The sequence below is a fragment of the Biomphalaria glabrata genome, chromosome 11, assembly GCF_947242115.1.
Source record: "Biomphalaria glabrata chromosome 11, xgBioGlab47.1, whole genome shotgun sequence".
Lineage (NCBI taxonomy): Eukaryota > Metazoa > Mollusca > Gastropoda > Planorbidae > Biomphalaria > Biomphalaria glabrata.
In genome coordinates, this window is record NC_074721.1 from 26,258,436 (window position 1) to 26,279,649 (window position 21,214).

Here is a 21,214-nt window from a genome sequence, read left to right on the forward strand (position 1 = left end):
AATAGTAATCTTGTAGTATGCATCTCATTTTGTATTAATTACAGTATCTATATAGTAACTACCGAGGATTCGAATAAGAAATTGAGCCTTTTCAAAACAATTAGATCAACTATAAGACATCAGTTAGGCCAGGAGAGGTGCGGTGGCTGAGCGGTAAAGCCCTTGGCTTCCTAACTGGCGGCCCCGGGTTCGAATCCTGGTGAAGATTGGTATTTTCAATTTCTTCCTGACAACTCTATGGAGGTCGCATTTGATCCTTGCATTGAAGTTTTTCATTGCTTTTTGTTATATTTGTAGCAGTGTCTTCGTTATGAATCCTATGATGAGTTCCGATGAAATTTGAGACTCATTCCGAACCAAACATTGACATCAAACCATAATATTAGCCAATTAGTGCTGACTTCACTAATATATCAAAGATATCTTAAACTTTAAAAATAGAAAAATTAAATGAAATAAAATGAAGTCGTTTCAAGATTTTTGTAAAAGAAAAACACGTCTTAAAGGTCGCTTTCATTGATATCCCTCATCTTTCCTTTTCAATACTGTGTATTTCGTCGACAAACCTCGGGTGTTGAGTATCAAACTGACGTTAAAGATTTTTCGGCTACATAGCTTTAGCTCTTATAGCTTCGTTACTAATGATGCACAGGGTTCTTCAATTCCTGCTAAACTATTGAAGTCAAAACATACCGTAAATTAACTGACATTATATTTTCTAAAAATTTTCTTAACGTTATTTTATGCGAGATGCCTTTTCAATGGTAGCCTATACCATAATGAAAATATTCCTCATCTCATATGCTAGGACAAATTTGTAGGCCTACAAATACTCCTTCTTCCCTAGTGCTATTAAAGCATGAAATGGGTTGCCTGAGCTAACCAGTGACTTGGCAGAATTTAAGTTATTGGTTAATACGCATGTCTGAATGCATGACGCGTAGGACGTAATCATCTTCTTTTTTAAAGTAACGTCTGTATTATATAAGATAAGATAAGATTACCTTCAATATGATGAAATATTAAACGAAGGTGTATTATAACAATTAACTTTTTTTTTTCCATTACGTCACTATGTACCATATATACATATATAGTTCGTCCATCTTGGTTCGATGATGACCACTTTGTCATCCAGGGGGCTGAGGGCTTTGCACTGCGGTTTTATGCCTCCTCATGTGGCTGTTGAGACCTTTGTGAGCCCGGAATGTTAGGCTGCACACTGGGCAGGTTATTCCAGCTGGAGCTAGTGTCGTGGGCCTTGCTTTACTTCTCTGGCGTTTTTCTTCTGCCAGCGTGGTTCTCTTTTCCTCAGCAACCTGTGAGCCAGTTTTCACAGTGTGACGCCATGATACTCTGTCATGTGCCTCTGTCTCTCGAGTGGCTGGGTGTATGCTGAACGATTTCAGAGAAGCGTTGAGGGCCTCCCTGAAGCGCTTTCTTTGTCCACTTTGCGATCGCTTTCCTTCGCTTAGTTGGCCATACAAGAGTCATTTAGGGATGCGGTGGTCTTCCATTCTGCAGACGTGTCCAGCCCATCGCAGCTGAGACTGCATCAGGGTTGTATGGATGCTTTGCAGACCCGCTCTTCGAAGGACTTCAGTATCTGGTATTTTGTCTTGCCATTTGACATTTAGTATTTTTTCTTAGACGTGTCATGTTGAAGTGATTCAGTTTCTTTGCATGTTTTCTGTTCACTGTCCACGTTTCTGAGGCATAGAGCAATATAGGTAGGATGACGGCTCGATAAATCCCTAGCTTTGTATTTGTAGTGATACCACGTCTGTTTCAGACATTTTTAGTCAGTCTGCCTTAGGATGCACTGGCCTTGGCGATACGCAGGTCGATTTTATTATCAATCTTTCCGTTTCTGGAGAGTGTGCTGCCAAGATACGTGAATCTGTCCACTGCGTTTATATCATGTCCATTTATTTTGATGCTTGGATACGAGTAGGCTTTCCCAGGAGCAGGTAAATATAAGACTTCAGTTTTATTTGTGTTAATGGTAAGGCCAAAGTCTGAGCATGCTCTTGAGAAGTCACTGACGATGCTCTGCAGGTCATTTTCAGAGCAGGCATTTAGGGCACAGTCATCAGCAAATAGCAAGTCCCTGATTACCGCTGAATTTGTTTTTGATTTTGCTTTTAGAGGTCGGGTTGAAAAGGCCACCATCAAATCTGAGTATTGTATTTATCCCGATGTTTTCTCTATCTGTGAATGCATCTGTCAGCATAGCAGAGAACACGATACTGAACAGTGAAGGAGCTAGGACACAGCCTTGTTTTACCCCGTTTGATACTTCGAAGGGCTCTGGTGGTTCTCCACTTTCTTGGACACGAGCCTTCGTGCCATCATGAAATAGTCTCACCATGGTTATGAATTTTCGTGGACAGCCATACTTTGACATAATCTTCCAGAGTCCTTCTCTGCTAACAGTGTCGAATGCCTTTGTTAGGTCGACATATATTGAGAAGAGGTCAGCATTTTGTTCTTGACATTTTTTCCTGGAGTTGCCTTGCCGCAAAGATCATGCCAATGGTACTACGCTCTTTTCTGAAGCCGCACTGGCTTTCTGGTAGTAGACCATGTTCTATGTGTTGCATGAGCCGATGCGTGCAAGGATTTTCCCAGCAATAGAGAGAAGAGGTATCCCTCTGTGGTTGTCGCAGATTTAGCGGTTTCCTTTTCGCTTGTATAAATGGACAATAGTGGCATCTTTAAAGTATTGTGGTATTGACTCTTGTTCCCACATAATTAAGAACAGCTCATGAAGTCTTTCAATCAGGGCTAAACCACCTTTTTTGTAGACCTCTGCAGGAATGGAATCAGCTCCTGGGGCTTTTTCGCTTGCGAGCTGTTGAATGGCAAGATCGGTTTCCTTTTGCGTAGGGGAGTCATCCATTTTTTAATTTATTGGTATTTGCTGTAGCCTGCCTATGGCCGGTTCATTTATAATGAAAGGTGTATTGAGAACCTTTTCGAAGTGCTCGGCCCAGCGTTTTAGGATTTCATCCTTATCTGATTATCCCATCAGCATTTAGTAAAGGGGATGAGCCTATCTTTGTGGGTCCATAGACTTCGTTTATGGTATGGAAGAAGTTCTTCATGTCGTGCTTGTCAGCTAATTCCTGTATTGTTTCCACTTTCTTGCTTAGCCAGGTATCTTGCATTTAGCGTAACTGTTTTTGCACATTTTTGCGGATGTTTGTGAATGCATCTTTACTGGACTGGTAGTTTGGGTTGTTCAGTAACAATTTATGGAGCTTGTGCTTTTCATCTAATAGTTTTCTGATCTCAGTACTGTTTTCAACAAACTACGTTACATAGAGGTAATATATATGATTTTGCAATGGTGTAACGCTGTATTATGGAATAATTTACATTAATTTAAACTGTTCAAAATATTTATACTGGCAAATTTAAAATGTTTGAAATCATTCTGATTCAATTGTCTTCAACATCTTCAAAAATTTTTAAAAAAGTAACTTCCAAATGAAAAATTTTGAAACTTTACACGTTAGAATAAAAAAAAATCAATATCTTCGATGGCCTTAGGCGACCCTGGCTTGGCAAATCGTCAATCGACCCCTAAAGGAGTCGCGACCCACAGGTTGAGAACCCCTGACCTAGATCTACAGAAAAAAACAAAACTGTGAGTGTGACTGTGCTTCTAATAGTAATACTAATAGCGTGATGTCGATGTTGTGCTATGCTATAATTCGAGTTTTGTTATTTTGGTCTAGAATTAAATAATTCTAGATCTATATAGTTATAGTAGACCTAGATCTAGTAAAATCTTGATCTAGTATAATCGTTTAAAAAAAATATCATTATATGGTTAGATTCGGTTAGATCTAGATTTAAATCTAGATAGATCTAGATCTAATTTTCTAATAATCTATTATGATTATCTGATCTTAATTTTGGCGTTACATCTTCAAGATGATCTAATCTTGATTGAATGACTTGAAATTGAATCTTCTCGTCTTCTTTTTTTTTTAACTCAAGTCACTCAAGTCGAGCGTCAAGTTAAGTAAAGTTTAAAAGTAGCCTTAAGTAGGGGTCTAGATTAAATCTAGCTCTAATGCTAATGCTAGAATTAGTAGAATCTAGATCTACTACCGTCAGATCTAGCTAGATGCATGTACTATCATGTAGACCTATTCTATTACTATTTTAATATAGATCTAAATCTAGATCTATATATGCATAGGGGCTACTAGCTAGAGTAGTTTATGCCTTTAACTTTAATACTCTTTATGCTATTTGGACACCTATAATCCTATTCCTATAACTATATGCCCAAATTTGAAAGTTTGTCTTTGACAGCGCATTATTTAACAATGGTTTGACATATCTAGAAAAGAAAATGAAGTATCAAAATCTTCTTTAGTTAATAAAGGAGAATTAAAATATTTCGGCATTAATGGTCCACTGCATCAGTGGATTAAAGACTTTCTGATAGGGAGAGAACAAACTGTAATAATAAATGGCTCTAAATCAACACCGATAACAGTAAACTCAGGTGTACCTCAAGGAACAGTCTTGGGTCCACTACTATTTTTAATTTACATAAATGATTTACCAAATTGCATTACTTCAGGAACAAAAGTCAGATTATTTGCAGACGATTGCATAATATATAGAACAATAAAAACAACACAAGACACAGATATTTTACAAAGAGAATTAGATGAATTACAGAAATGGGAATCAAATTGGAGCATGTCTTTCCACCCAGAAAAATGTCAGTTGTTAAGAGTAACAAAAAAACTAAAACAAATTAATTCCACTTATCTTATTCATGGCAAACCAGTAACACAGACTAAAAACGCAAAATACCTAGGTGTTATAATAAATGAAAAACTGTCATGGAATCCACATAATGATGAAACTACAAAAAATCAAACAAAGCATTAGGATTTATTAAAAGAAATTTCTATAAATCAAATAAGAACATAAAACTAAAATGTTATTTAACCTTGGTTAGGCCAATAATAGAATATGCATCCTCTGTTTGGGACCCCTCAACTCAAGAAAACATTAAGAAACTAGAACAGACACAAAATAGAGCAGTGCGATTCATAACAAACGAATATTCACATTTGACTAGAGTAACACCTTTAGTAAAATCACTAAATTTAGAAAGCCTTCAGGACAGAAGGCTCAAAAGTAAAGTAGCAATTATACATAAAACACTGAACCATAATCTTCAAATACAAAAACAAAATTTAATAAAATACTCTGAAAGACACAAAGATAAAGGCACATTCCTCGTCCCATATGCTAGGACAAATTTGTACAAATACTCCTTCTTCCCTAGTGCTATTAGAGCATGGAATGGGTTGCCTGAGCTAGCCAGGAAAACCAGTGACTTGGCAGAATTTAAGTCATTGGTTAATATGCATGACTAAATGCATGACGCGTAGGACGTAATCATCTTCTTTTTTGAAGTAACGTCTGTATTATATAAGAAGATAAGGATGACTACTTATATTTGTTCCCCTAATCTATATTTGTTATTATATTTAAGGTCAAAGAGGCCGTGTGTTTTCATTTAAATCGGACACATTTGACTAACATTATTTGATTCCGGACACCATAATTTATTTCAGACAGTCTCTATATTTAGGCATCAATAAACTCAGATTTTAATTCTATATTAACATTATTTAAATTTTAAGATCCCCAGGCATAGCCCCTCACATGAAATCATTACGATGTTTTCAAACTATGCATAAATACGAACACAAAAAAAAAAAAAATATGAACACACTTAAATGACTTATTCTACCAAAATTAGGTCACTGGGATAGTGATTTCTGCACCGACTTTTAGACTTAATTATTTTATGTATGTTTATTTTATGTGTGTTGAATGTTAGGGGTTTGCATGATTAGATGTGTGTTGAATGTTTGTGTTTTTTTTGTTTATTAATTTAATAAATTTCTAATACAGATCGATGATCTTTTGTAGTATAGTAGGCCCCTATAGGTTACGATAGCCATTCTTGCCTAACTGAATCCTCTATATTCGCTCTAGATCTATATAAATCTAGATCTATCTAGATCTAGTAGGTCTAGATCTAAGCATTTAACTTCATTCAATGTACCAAGCTCACTCCAAACATTTGCCCATTTATTTATTTAAAAAAAAAAACAACAACAACAAACGAACAAATATAATATAAGATCATTTTTATTGATGTCCAAAACTGGCTGTCCGAAATAAATTTTGGTAAGAAAATCGTAATTTAATTCGGACACTGTATTAATTTTTTTTTTGTATGGAATTAGAAAACATGGCTTATGAATCAAATAAATTAGCTCCAAAAACAGAATAAATATTGCCGGGCTCATTAGTATAGACTTAGCAAATCAAAAAATATAGTCTTAACTCTAGGCCTAGGAAGAGGTAAAGTTGTCCGGGTAACATAGGAAAAAACAACAACCTGACTAACAAATTTGAAATTCGTTTTTCTTACATAAAAAGACAGCTAAATTGAAGGAAATTGGGTCAGAATCATTGGAAAATGGACAAGCACATTATACAGCGCGCTAGTTTTATAATACATATTAAAATAATTATTTAATGACCACAAAAAACAGCGAATGTCCGAATTCATGTAATGTCCGAATTAAATAAACTACCATATATATAGATCTAGATAGATTTAAAAGTTAAAAGTAAATTTAATTCATGACATAAGCCTAAAGGCTAAGGATAAGACAACTTCTAGAGCACTCTAAGTCTATATATATATATAGGCTATATTTTATATTCTATATTAATCTAGATCTATATAATCTGTATCATTATGGATGATTAACATCTCATTTACTGATCTAGGCCTTTATTGCCTTCAATGACTACAATCTACTCTAGGCTGAGTGTTTGTTAGTTTTAATATCAAATGTCTTAAAAGTGAGCTAACAGAATTATTGAAATTTGAAAAATACAAATTTCCTAATATGATCAATTATTGTACCAAACAGCATTGCTGTATCTTTGATACTGATAGGAGAAAAAATTTAAAATGTCAACTTTTTCACAAAGTTTTGTTAAGAATTTCGCGGAAAACAGGCAATATGGAGTCTAAGGCTTTATGATAAAGCAAACTATCACTAACAATCTACAGGACATACAGGACATACATTATCTTTATATAATAGTTATTAACAGAGTTAATATTTAATAACTAATGAACCAATCATGCTAGTAAGCTAGTAATACACTTGATAAACTTATTTGATAATATATACATTGGTGTGCCCTGGATGTGGCAAAATATGTAGGTCACAGCTGGGGCTGTGCAGCCATGGGAAATACTGCACTCCTCACTTATTTTCAGACTCGAAGACAAGCCATATTATTATTATAATAAAATGATTATATACATGTTAGCCAATGCTACTGTCAGTGTAGGCCAAAAGCTTCAAGGTTTTGAGAAATAAATGTATATATATATATATATATATATATGTATTTAAACTGTTAAAGGCTACATCTAGATCTAGTTCAACCATGGTTCATCAACTGAGTTGTTGGAAATTTTTCTTTTGAAGACAAAGTTTTGTAGACTACCATAGATTTTATAGATATAGAAACTAGATCTTTCCTGTTTTGAAAAGATATGTCATTTTAAAACTACAAATAAAAGACAAACAAACAAGTGACCTTTCAGCTGCTAATTGTGTCATAAAGTACTAGAGCTATACTAAAGGACTATAGATTTTAAGCAGTGGTTTTTCCAGCCAGCAGTGCTTCATTTGTTAGAGATTCATTCTGTGAATTATTGTCTCTTGTGGAGCGTCACATAAGAAATGAAGAAAAACAAATTTCTTTCCTTTGTGGTATGTACTTTAAATTATAATTTAAAATATTTCTACTTTTTAATAAACTGTATTCTCTACTTCTATTACCTTTCTCTCCTACCATCACTCCTTACTAACATGCATGTAATTACTCAGTCATGGATGAGAATCTCAAAGTAAGCTACCAGATGGATTGATGGCATAAAAAAAATAGCAGCTTTTCCATGCACTTTCGGAAAAAAATATATAGATTTATTTAATTTATTTATATATAATTGAATGTAAGATGTATATGTATGTTTGTATGTTCTGCATAGAAATGAAAACCATTTGACCGATCTTAATAAAACTTGGCAAATGTGTTCCTTCCTTAGATCATGGCTGGGGGGTCCCTAAAAATAAAAAAATAAAAAACTTAATTTATCTTTATTAAAGAACAAAACTTTTTAACGAATTGGGTAATCTCATTTATACATTGTTTGCAGTGTATTATATTTGATCTGAATATCTTGGCAAAGCTGGCAAGCCCATTTTCACACTCTACTGTTCAGTAAACTAAGGCCCACAGTCCACGAATCATATCCAGCTAGTTATAAATATAGCCTTTTACTGAACTTTGTAATTGTCCTATGAATTGACTCTGGACACATTGAAGCTTGTCTCCATCTCTGCATGCCTGAAGAAAATGTTTCTTTGAGTTGGATGCCTTCTGTTCATGTGGCGATGGTTTAGAGGAATACAAATGTTGGTCCATATATTCAGGGCATGGGGTTTCACTTTCAACACTTTTTGGGTTTTATCCCAGTTGGCAGTAAATGCCACTGGTTGATATACTGTGGAAGTGAATGCCTTGGTCTATTTCGGTGTTTGCTCTCTTTCATGTTATGGGAAGAATTAAAATCATCCATCCAGCAACACTATTCATTTATTTGGGGACCTTAGTATTGACTTTTAAACATCTGCATCTTTACCTATCTGTTACATGAACAACTAAGTGTCAAACACAGACTAAAGATTATGTGATACACAAAGACTCTTTTTTAGTCCTGTCAGGGGAATGCACCAAGAAATTGACTTTTTTTTTTTTTTTCATTTACACATTTTTATTAAGAGGAATTAGATTTGTAGGATGTACATTTTGTTGACTCAATAATTTACATTTTTAAATGATTTCAATTTGGGCTGCCTTTCTAACAGCCTTTCATTTATTCAGGATAACTGGGTTGGTAAATTGTGTTTCGTGATTTAGACACTTACCATGTTTTTAATGTTTTAGAATAACTTTTATTTATATAAATAAAAAACAACACCTTTTACTCTAATATGACCATTAATTTTTTATAAATACCAAGAGTGTGAAGTTTTTAAAGTTGAAACATGAAATTCCCAAACCCATTTTATGAACATTTCAACAAGAGGGAAGGGAAAGTGATTTGATTTGCAACTTGTCGCCATACCTTGTAATTTAATTAAAAAATTATTTGCATGTATTTTAAACATAGTATTATTTGACTTTTGCACTGCAGGAAGTTCTTATATGTGTGGTATTCAGTACCTTGACATTATTTTTTTTGGACCAAAAAAGGCACAACAATGAAAAAAAAGAGGTGGAATGCTGCTGGGCCCTTGTGTTTTTTGTTCAGATTTCACTGGGGGCTGACTGTGTACCTGAGGTCATTTGTGTACCCATGCTATAAGGTCATTTGTGTACTCATACTATAAGGTCATTAGATCTTTTGTGTACCCAGGCCATAAGGTCATTTGTGTACCCAGGCTATGTTTAGAAAAGATTGAAGCACTTGAATGTACTTTGAAAGATGACTAAATCTTAATAGTTTGTGACTGAACATGTGACCTTCAACAAATAGTCTAATGTACCTTCCTGCTTCACTGTGACCTACTTCCATCTAATCAATATATATCTGTTTATTAATATAAAATTTGTGAAAGGCTAAGGGAGTAGTACTGTTTGGGTATTTTTATATTGATTTACCAAACTCTATACATGTTGTGTATCTATCTTTAACTTCCTCCCCAGCAAAGGCCAGGTTCACATTTAACTTCACATTCACTTTCACCTATCCTTTGGTCTGCTGAATCGCTGGAGCACCTCACAAGATCTGCCAACCTTCTTTCTCCATTCTTCTGTCATTTGTCTTTGATCAAATTTAATTCTGATGTTCTTTCCGAAAGTATTGATACCTGCTTTTTTGCCTGCCTGGGTGGACCACTTCGGGGGCCGATTTTGAGTTTGTGTTTCCACACAGTCTTTGTAACTTTGTTTGTTTGTTTGTTTGTTAAGTACAGATGATGAAAACTAAAAACGCAGTTAAAAATCCAATTTTATACCATCTGTCTCGTGCATGAAAGAAGTGCCAATGCTAATTCAAATCTTCCGAAATAGAATTGTAAACTTGTTACAGTTGTTAATTTAGAAAGATTTAAGTAGACACAAGGCACAAGCATATATATACATGCCTAGCACTGTAAGTTAAACTAAAAAAGATTCATACAATTTCAAAATGACATCTAATTGTCGTAGGGAAAAAAACAGTTGGTTGTTTTGACTACCAAATGCTGCAATTCAATTTGTACCTATTGTTTCAGCATTTTGAGATTTCCAATGCTGTTTTAAAATCTTTTGAACATTAAAAAAAAAAACGATCATGTAATCATTCACCAAGATACCTCCTTCTTCCCTTTCCCTTTCACGGCTGGTCCAAACAATTGATAGGATCATAGTGCACTGAGAAAGCTATAAGCTAAACAAAAACAATTAGTAAATATATAATTCTCTTCGTGGCTCAAGAGTTTGGACACCTAGAAATGTGAAAATCACTCTTTCATTTCTGCAAGTCGGATGGACTAGAGTTGCCCCACGTAATTTTAGAGGCGAAAAAAAAAAAGGGGGGGGGGGGAACAAGTAGTATTCTCCCGTCACTAAATAGCAGTGCCGGACTTAACCATTGTGACCAAGATGTCATGGAAAGAGAACAAGTAAACTACTCTGTATTCACCCGTCACTAAATAGCAGGGCCGGACTTAACCATTGTGACCAAGAAGTCATGGAAAGAGAACAAGTAAACTACTCTGTATTCACCCGTCACTAAATAGCAGGGCCGGAAATAACCATTGTGAGCCTAATGCGAAACGGATTTCACGGGGCCCAGTTTGGGTAGGGACATGGATAATAAGTGAAAAATAAGAGTTTATATTAGAAAATATATTCGTCTTTGCATTTTATTCATTCTTTACTACGCACAGATTTACTACACGAGCCTTGCATGTAGCGAAGTCATACAGTATATATCTTAAGAAGTCTGTTTTCTACATAGATCACCCTAAATAGCAAGAATTACGAAATGTTTCAATCTATCTACGAGAATTGTTGACCTCAAGTAATTCTTCATTAGTTTGAGGCGCGAGAAGCTTCTTACACTAGATTCCACAATTACGGGTATTGCATGCTGCCGTTTTTTTTTAATCGCGCGTAGGATTGGTGTTTTCCATACTGAATGACACCCCAAAATGACATTTTTTTGTGTATATATTTCAGGAGATTTGTATTATGAGTTTTCAAAAGATTTTGATAATTTCCGGATATTTCCAGGACTTTTTCGTATATTTTGTAATTTCAGGAGCTTTCCAGGAGCTCCTGGTAAATCGACAGGAGGCCGCGAGAAATCTGTTATAAGTTATAAAATGGTTTAATTTAATAATTTACACCTAGAATTAGCGCGGGTCTTATGAAAATGCGGGGCCCACTGCGTTCGCATAGGTTGCAGTGGCCTAAGGCCGGGCCTGCAAAATAGTGGCGTATGCTATGCCGCCGGTCGACTAGTTGGTAAAAATATTTCTATCGCATAGATGTAGGCAATATGTCTAGGTCGTTCATACATATAATCGCATGACTGTTCCAAACTAATTTATATAAGTATTACACTTAAAAAGTATTTTAAAAATGTTTTTCTTGTTTCTGTATTGGCAGATCAAAATGTGTAAACATGGGAATAATCTCTTACAGTAGCTTCATAGTTTTTTTTTTCTTTTTATTGTGTCTCTTATTAGCTTTTCACCTTGACATGTCATGGGTTGAGGAGTCTAATGTGAACATTAGCTTTTCACCTTGACATGTCATGGGTTGAGGAGTCTAATGTGAACATTAGCTTTTCAACTTGACATGTCATGGGTTGAGGAGTCTAATGTGAACAGGGATCTATTTTGTCGTTTTTACTTGCATCTAGACTCGAGCTCTGAAACTGGCATCCAAGGGGGGGGGGGTGGGGGGGCTGCTTTTCAGTAGAGGCCTACTCTAAAAACATTGTGGCCTTGGAACCTCGCCCCCCCCCTCTCCCAACTTCATACCACGCGTGCCGGCTCTACTTCTTCACAACTGTCCTTGGATAATGACCACTAGTGACCACACTCGTTGATAAGTCGGACCGATCCAATCGTGACCAAGTTGTCACATATTGTCCACGCAAGAGTCAGCCACCTAGTTTGGTTACAAGCGACCTAGTTTGCTTATAAGCCATTTAACAACAAACTGTGTAGGTGATCATTTGGGTTTCTCTCGGATCGTCTTAATGCGAGTCTTCTCCCGGACAATTCAGTTCTGCGTGTCTAGTGAAACAACTTCCTGGTTTGGAGTTTCACAGGATTTGACGTTTTTATACGAAGCGGACAAGAATATATTTAGATGGGAAATCTTCCTAATGATAAAGACTAGACCAAGTCTTTAAAAAAAAGTTCATCTTGACCTAATTAGCGCTCATTGTAAGCGGGTATATAAAGTACCATGAAGTTGTATGAAGACTTAGTTCCAAGTGACTACTTCTAGATAACACATCCGTGACACATATCCGGGAATTGTTCCTGCTATCTCACCCTGGATTTATTTGGCTATTTTAGTTCCTTCTTAGTGACAACGTGTACGTGCAATTAGTTCAGTGAGTTCGGGAAGACCATGGACTTTGATTTACTGAGCAGCTATGAAATACCTTTAGACGTAAGTTTGTAAACCCTACCACACATTTTGACCAGCTCTATGTGGAAACATTTGGCCTGCGGGCAGGGTCGGATTGAAGGGAGGGCAGGCGGGGCTCCACACAAGAGATCAAATCGATATTTCAACGGGTCAACTACTTTACGTTTTGTTTTGTTTTTGTTGTTGTTTTTTTTACAAATCTTGTATCAACTTACTCTGTCTGTCTGTCTGTCTGGTAAAAAGTTTGTACATATTTTTTCTCCCGTTTTCCATTCTCGGATCAAGTTAAAACTTTGCACAATTATTCATTGTATGTGACAAGACTTAAATCAATAAACAAAAAATAACAATTAGTTAATTAATTAATAGTTATTAATTATTTTGTTTGATAATGAAATAAGGGAAATAAATGCTATTTAAATGAGAGATGTGGATGTATGTATGGATTTAATCCGCTTATTAAGCTTTGAACTCCTCCCCCCCCCCCCCCACTTCCCATTCTCAGATCAAGTCGACATTTTGCATAATTATTTATAGTCGATGACCATGAATGAATCCAAAAATTAACCAATTAGTTGTTTAGTCAGTACTATTTAATTAATTTTGTTATATTTAGCAGAAAGGGAGCGAAACTCTGCCATTTTCAGATAAATGGCAGTAATTAGCAGTTCTTTCACTTGTTTGTAAATAAGTAATCGTTTTTTTTCTATTTCTTATTTACACATTTTCTTTTCACATTTTTATCAAACATACTTTCAATCTTACAGTTGGCAACACTGTCTATGGTCTGCTTCAAGTGTGCTTGTATTCTCCTAATATAGGCTACTTAGGATAAACCAAATACATTGCGTATAATATACCCTAAAAATTTACATTTTTTTAAAACTAGAATATGGATATTCCATAATTTTATTTTGTTTTAAACAAAGGAAAATTAAATTTACTTTACAAGTGCTTTTTTTTAAATAGTGCATAAATTTACATATTAGTTGTGTTTTTTAATTATTATTAATAAGTGGATTTTTATTAAAGCTTTCGAAAAAGTATAGGGGCCTCCACGAAATTTCTTCCCCGAGGCCTCCACAGCCCTAAATCCGGCCATGCCCGCGGGTTACCTGGTGATATTAAATGCGATCACTCTCGGGCCGGATGTCTATATTTGTAAACATGGCGAATAATTTCTTTCAGTACTTTTAGATTATTATATTTTTTTTTACTTTAGAAATTTGACTCTTTGGGAAAAAAATTACCCCCTTCACACAGTACAAAAACCATAAACACAAACACCCTCTGGTTTGACAGATACAATTTTTCAAAATATAATCTTAGAATTCAACTTAGCTTCCGTCTTTTAATTTTGAACACTGTTTAGTGGGGTTCCCGAACTTGATTCCAGAGTTTCTTTGTCTTCAGTAAGGAGTTGAATCAACAAATAGACATGCATGTTCGTGTAGAAATCATAAGCTGACTGTTACTAGAAGAAATGGATTGTGCAAGCTGACTGTTACTAGAAGAAATGGATTGTGCAAGCTGACTGGAAAGACTCTTTGCAATAATGAAGCAGTACAAGAAAGTAATAGAATGAGAAATTATTACCTCCACCATTTTCATAAAGGGGAAATCGATTACAAAAACAACTGATGATGTTAGTAATTTTTTTCAGGCACTCTTTAGAGACATAGTATAGCATAGGATATGTCTGTCCACGTTGGTGAACGCGTTCTCATAGTCTATAAAACTGACGTAGACAGGGGAGTTCTATTCCATGGACTGTTCCTAAGTGTCTCGTAGCGTCGCTATTTGATCTGTGCATGATCTCTCCTTTCGAAAACCGGCTTGTTGGTCACAGAGATGTGGACATATGGCATCTTTCATTTGGTTCAGTTGAATGCGGTTAAAAAACTTGAACTGGAATGGACAACAGCGTTATCCCTCGGTAGTTGGATTAGGAATTAAGGTCACCTTTCTTGAGGTGTTTTTTTTTTAGCCCTCCCTCCACTCTGATGGCACTTCTTCTTTTTCCCATATATTGCAGAAGAGAGTGTAGAAAAGCTTCACACTGGTTTCAGTGTCTGCCTTTAACGCTTCAACAGGGATGCTGTCAGAAGCTGCAGATAACCGTTCTTCCATTGCTTGATTGCGCTGTGGATCTCTCCTTAGTGGGTGCACTGCAATTTTTAGGCAGGTCTTTTGCAGCTGACTGTATCTCAGGTGGATTAGCAGGAGTAAGTCTGTTAAGTAACTCCTGGAAATACTCAATCCATCTCTTCTGTTTTTTTTTCATCTGTTATCACGTCTCCATTCTTGCCCTTTGCTGGTCTCTCTGGCTTGGTAAAATTTCCCGATATTTTTTTGATGACTGAGTACAGGTCTTTGGTGCTGTTCTGAAGGGCTGCTTCTTCTGCCAGTGCTTCAATGTAGTTCTGCCTGTCTGTTCTGATGGGCTGCTGCTTCTGCCAGTGCTTCAATGTAGTTCTGCCTGTCTGTTCTGAAGGGCTGCTTCTTCTGCCAGTGCTTCAATGTAGTTCTGCCTGTCTGTTCTGAAGGGCTGCTTCTTCTGCCAGTGCTTCAATGTAGTTCTGCCTGTCTGTTCTGATGGGCTGCTTCTTCTGCCAGTGCTTCAATGTAGTTCTGCCTTTCTGTTCTGATGGGCTGCTGCTTCTGCCAGTGCTTCAATGTAGTCCCGCCTCTTTTCTGGCGCTACGCTATTTCTATCTGTTTCCGCTTATTATTTTTGTGTTGCTTTTGTTTTACTGTTCTTCACGTCTGCTTTCTTATCTCTTCTTTCCTCAATCTGGTGAAGAGTTTCTGATGAAATCCACTGCTTCTGTGTGTATGACTTGGACTCAGTACTTCTTGGAGGTCACTGTCATTTTCACTTTCTGACACGTCTGTTCTTTTGTCTCCTCATTAAGAAGCTGGAACTCGTTTTAGCTCTTCTTTCAGCGCAATGGTATTGTAGTGCTGGCGTTGGCTGAATCCTCCTCCAACTTCAGTTTCTTTCTGGCTACCAAAAGATGAAGATCTCAACCAGCATCTGCTCTTAGTGGTCTGTTTGTTTCTCTGTTGACAAGTTTGGTGATATCCAAGTTGCCTTGTGTATTCGTGTGTGTGTGTGTGTTCTTGTAACACACATTGGCGAATCTTTCTACATTGTCGTTCATCTCACCTAGTCCCTGCTTTCTCATGATCTCCTCATATCCACTGTTGTCATGCCAACCTTAGCGTTGAAGTCTTCCATTATGATGAGAATGTTCTTTTTAGGTCTGTCATCTAGGATGGTAGTCAGTCTGTTGTACACATTGTCCTTCTCCCCCCCTTCACTGGCTTTCGTTTGGGCGTAGCATTGGATCAGTGAAACCCTCTTCTTCTTTGTGTGGAACGTGGCTTGTTATTATCGGTGGTCCGTGCGCTTCCCACCTAATAAGTTCTATCTGAGCCCTCCTGGACAGCATCAGGGCTACTCTCTGAATGTGTGTAGCCTCCTGCTCATTTCCTGAGTATAAAAGTATCTCACCTGAAGTCAGCCTTATCTGTCCGGAACCAGTCATTTCCTGAGTATAAAAGTATCTCACCTGAAGTCAGCCTTATCTGTCCGGAACCAGTCCTTCTTGACTCGCTGATTCCTAAGCTGCCACTTGTGCTGTCTTCCCAGTCTCATACATGGTCCGGACATTCTTTGTACCGATGGTTGTGGTGGTTCTGGTGGAGATAATGGTCTTCGGCTTTTCGGCTTCCAGATGACTTTCACCGACATTCGACATAAACCTCCAGCTGGAGGTCTATCTTCACCCAGGTCCTTGACTTTTGCTGATTTACTGTTTAGTTTTACTGTAACTAATGGATTTCTAGCCCTATGCCCAAACCTCCTTCTTTTTCTGCCGGGATTGGTACCGTCCAATGGCGGAACTGTGAAGCCATTTACTGAAAGTAAAAACTCAAATACCTTTTTAAAGAGTTGTGGAATGTTCACACTGTTGACATTACAAAGAAATCAAACAATGCATTAGCTTTCAACGAGGTTAGTTAAGATTTTAATAGATCAAATACGATTATGAAATTAAATTTCTATTTCATTTGGTTACACCTCTATTTGGGATTTTCCAACTCAAGAAAACAAAGTAAAACAGATTTGAAAAAAAGGGGGTTATTCACAAATGAATATTGCTACCACAGACATATGTATATTATATCACATCGGTCTGTGGGTTATATTAACAAAACACTATTAGGAAAATCACTATTATAGTTTTACTCCTGGACAGAAAACTAGAAAAACACTTAACTATAACCTACAGATACCAAAAAAACAACAACAAACAAACAAAAAACTAATAAAATATATACGAGATGAGGGTACATTTCCTATTCCGTATTCCAGGACGAATTCATACGTTTTCTTTCTTCCTACGTTCCAGCATGGATACCATGGAATGGGTTTATCTGGATTGGCCAGGAAAACATTGTTATTTTGTCTGTAATCAACAAGAACGGCTATGCTATACCAAGTTTAAAAAAACAATATTTATTAATCCGTATTTCTACTTTACGACAGCCATTTAAGATTTCTCTGGTATCATTGACGTCTTATGATTCCTTTTTCCTAACAACACTTACTAAATGATCTCAAAGCCAGCACTCGCTCATTCAAAGTAAGGTGCACGAAGTCAGTAAAGTGCACGAAGTCAGTAAAGTGCATGGAGTCAGTAAAGTGCATGAAGTCAGTAAAGTGCTTGGCTTTCTAACACTGAGGTCTCGGGTTCCAATTTCGGTGAAGACTGAGTTTTTAAGCCCCCCCCCCCCCCGAGTCCACCCAACTCTAATGGGTACCTGACTTTAATTGGAGAAAGTAAAGGCTGTTGGTTGTTGTTCTGGCTACATGACACACTGCTCGTTAACCGTAGGCCAAAAGAAACAGATGACCTTAATATCATCTGCCCCTTAGATCGCAAGGTCTGAAAGTGGAGCTTTACTTTTCATCAAGTCAGATACAACCTCGTCTAAGCGAAGTTTTCAACTCCTTGCATGGCAATGTCAATAAATAGAAATATTAATCTGCTTCCTATTTTAAAATGGGTGAGATAGGGCAACCAAACAAGGAAGCTATCTCGACATGTCATAGCTGCTAAACCGTTCCAGTGTTGTTGTTTTTTAAATTAGCTATTTGTAACTCATTACCATAACAACAGGTTTTTTTTTAAAAGAAATAATAGCACTTACTACTGGGGTGGCAGAGAATGTTGAAATTCGAACCTCGCCCCATAGCATCGAGATTGCAAAGTAACACGACCAACCAGAGCACTAGATCATTTTCCCCACATTGGACAGTTTGGTTTTGGGACTAGAATCTTCATTTGCTTCGGCATTAGGCTAATCAAATGGTTAATAGGCTAGTTCTGTAATTTAAAATTTTTAGTCAGTCTTGAATATTCAATTTCGTATATAGGAAGGATGGTGGCACTGTAAACTGAGACGGAGCATTTATAGGCCTAGGTTTATTTGACGTAAACATGACTTTGTTCACCTTCGATTGCTTGAATCTATATTTTAGGTCTGCTTTTGAACTTTTTTTGTTTGTTTCAAAGACAAATTATTTTTCCAGATTTTGGAAACTAAAAGAAGCTAAAAACAACTTAATTCTATGTGAAAACTCTAGATGCCCTACGATGTACATCTAGCTTTTAGGATCTAGAACTAGATGTAGAATTCTAGACCTAGATTCTATCTAGACTTGATGGCATTTATTTAAAATGCGCTTGACTACTCGTCTATCGCTAATGACACGGTCAACTGGTGACCTTTCGTCCCAAAGCCGCAGTTGCTATTTCCAACGTGCCCTTGTCTATCACGGAATACTACTCTAGCTTATAAGTGACGCCCACTTGTAGGATAAGGATCGTATTGTGTTACAAATACACATCACAATTTGTGTACGTACAGGATGTTAGAAGAAACGAATACTACATATCGAGAAGTAGAGTGTTTTTCTTTTTTCATTAGATCTAGGAACAAACATAGAAAGTAGATTTATTAGAGATTCTAAGGATTCTTCAGAAGATCATATGTATCAATATTAGATCTAATCTATTTCTATACGATAATACGTAAATACTTGAATCAATTTTCGAAAAACAATAGAGGCATAGAATAAATAACTAGTATAATATTTCTTATAAAATAATATATAAAATTAATGTATTGGATCTAAATCTCATCTAAATAGATAGATTCAACTGTGATTTTAAAAACTCGAAAATTAGGCTATATAGATTAGAATAGGTAGGCCCCTACTATATTGCAATACAAATATTTGAAATAGCTTAAATAATAAGTTTAGAATTGCATTTATTATCATTTATGATCACTTGTCACTGTATTGAATATATTATTGGAAGATTGCATACTTGATTTTTCATCATTCAGTTAGGCATTTAAATTTGTACATTGGATTTTTTTTTTATATCTATTTTCAGTGGTTGGCTTTTTATTTTGTAACATTGGATACCTTAATTTAAAAAAAACAACTTATTTTTGTTTGTTTGTAATCAAATGTTGTTTATGTGTAGAACTTAAATGTAGGTTCAAAATAAAACTGGGGTGAGAAATGATGAGAAATTGATAATTTTAAAAAATCTTTGGAATAATGAATCTAGTGCTTTTTTTGTTTCTTGTCTTCTTTTGTTTTATTTTCTATATCTGATAGTTTTCTATATCTGATAGTTTTCTATATCTGCTGTTTTCTATATCTGATATTTGAGTTCATTTCTATATCTGATATTTGAGTTCATTTCTACATCTGATAGTTGTAGGCTATCTAAGCTTATTTCTACATCTTATAGTTGTGGGCTATCTTAGTTTATTTCTACATCTGATAGTTGTAGGCTACTATTTGAATTTATTTCTTAATTTAGAATCTTGAATAATAATTGCCATTTTAACTATCAGAATTTTTGGCTCACTACAAAACAAACTTGAATTTATAATAAATATAGCAAAAATGAAGCTTCTTATTTCGAAAAATCAATTATAATGTGAAAAAAAACAACATATGAATGAAAAAAAAGATTATTGAATAAAAAAGCAACACTTTTTGTTAGCTGTATAATATTATATTATATTCTCTCACATTGGCCTTGTTTAGGATTTGTTGCCTAGAATCATGGTGAAAGATCCAGTCACACACAGCACATGGGAAGATGGGAAGTTTACTTCCTATTTAATTTGCATCAAGGTCAGTGCTTTCATTAAGTGCTAGATCAAGTAGGAGAATACTTTGGGAGGGCAAAAATAATTTTCTCTCTCAAACTTTTTACCTCATTTTGCTCCCAATAACAGTCTTGTTTGATTACATTAAGTATAATAATATGTTGTCATGGGGCCTTTCATACATACATTGAAATACGTTGAAATTATAGTGTTTTGTTATTCTAAATCATGTCAATGTGATCTGTAATTTAAGTTTAGCATCTTAAAGAATCATTTTCTGAGAATTAGATAGCTGTCAACTAGTTTGGGCTGAATGAATTTAAAGTTAAAGTAAATTGTGTTATACACATTAAACCATTTCTTGTACAGACTAATCATCCAGCGTTTCACTTGCCTATGTCTGCTGTCAGACGAAGATTTTCAGAGCTTGTGTGGTTAGCCAAAGTATTAAAAGCCAATCATCAATATGTGTAAGTACAAGAACTTTGGTTTTCATTTTGAGAACTCTTGCCAAGACTTGATTTTTTCAGAATTTTAATTCCTATTTCATTTGATGAGTGTGTTGGCAGATATTTTAGTGATATTAACATTTCATTTGTTTTTGTTAGAAGTCCAAATTAATTTATAATTCTTTTCAATCTATCATATGACTCTTTGGATACTGAGCCTAAGTATTTGTGTTTTTTCTTTAGTAGTGCAAACTATTTAAAACATTAATTCTATTAAAAAAAAAACAACACTTTTTAAAATATAACCTTTCTATTAGACTCTGATTTTCAAATATTTCTTTCTTTTTGAAAATATAAAACATTTTAGCATTCTTTACAATGTAACTTTAAAATTGGACTTTTACTTGGTATATAATAAGCATATTTTGTCTCAGTTCATTGCACTTTATAAAGCCTGTTATCTATAAAAAGAATGAAGTAGTCCAATGTTATCCTTATGAAACTATAAAAAAAAATAGTGATCACTTTCACCCAATTCTTTTCTATTGTTATTAACAAGTTTTTGTAAATAATCAGTTCTTTGTTATGTTTTTATCTTCATGAAAAATGTATGTTACCTTGAAAACTTTTGTACTTTTTTTTTATGTCAGGAGTTTCCCAACATTTCCTCCAAAGACAGTCTGGGCTGAAAGATTCAATGAAGTATTTATTAATGAAAGAATGAAATTAATTGAAAATTATCTCAATGAGTAAGTTGC

At 35.4% G+C, this 21,214-nt stretch overlaps 1 protein-coding gene across 6 annotated transcripts in view; it reads left to right on the plus strand.

The window, feature by feature from the left end:
* Positions 1 to 21,214, plus strand: part of LOC106067960 (sorting nexin-10-like) — a 47,812-nt gene that overhangs the window by 19,834 nt on the left and 6,764 nt on the right. For 3 of the 6 annotated variants that reach the window (XM_056003889.1, XM_056003888.1, XM_056003890.1), the window contains 3 exons: positions 19,943 to 20,032; positions 20,377 to 20,477; positions 21,107 to 21,205. In XM_056003889.1, the coding sequence (XP_055859864.1) occupies positions 19,943 to 20,032; positions 20,377 to 20,477; positions 21,107 to 21,205 (290 nt within the window). Of the gene's footprint in view, positions 1 to 6,053; positions 7,854 to 12,392; positions 12,823 to 18,615; positions 18,776 to 19,942; positions 20,033 to 20,376; positions 20,478 to 21,106; positions 21,206 to 21,214 lie in introns of those variants that run through there. The other 3 variants (XM_013227231.2, XM_013227229.2, XM_013227230.2) reach the window with 3 other exon arrangements.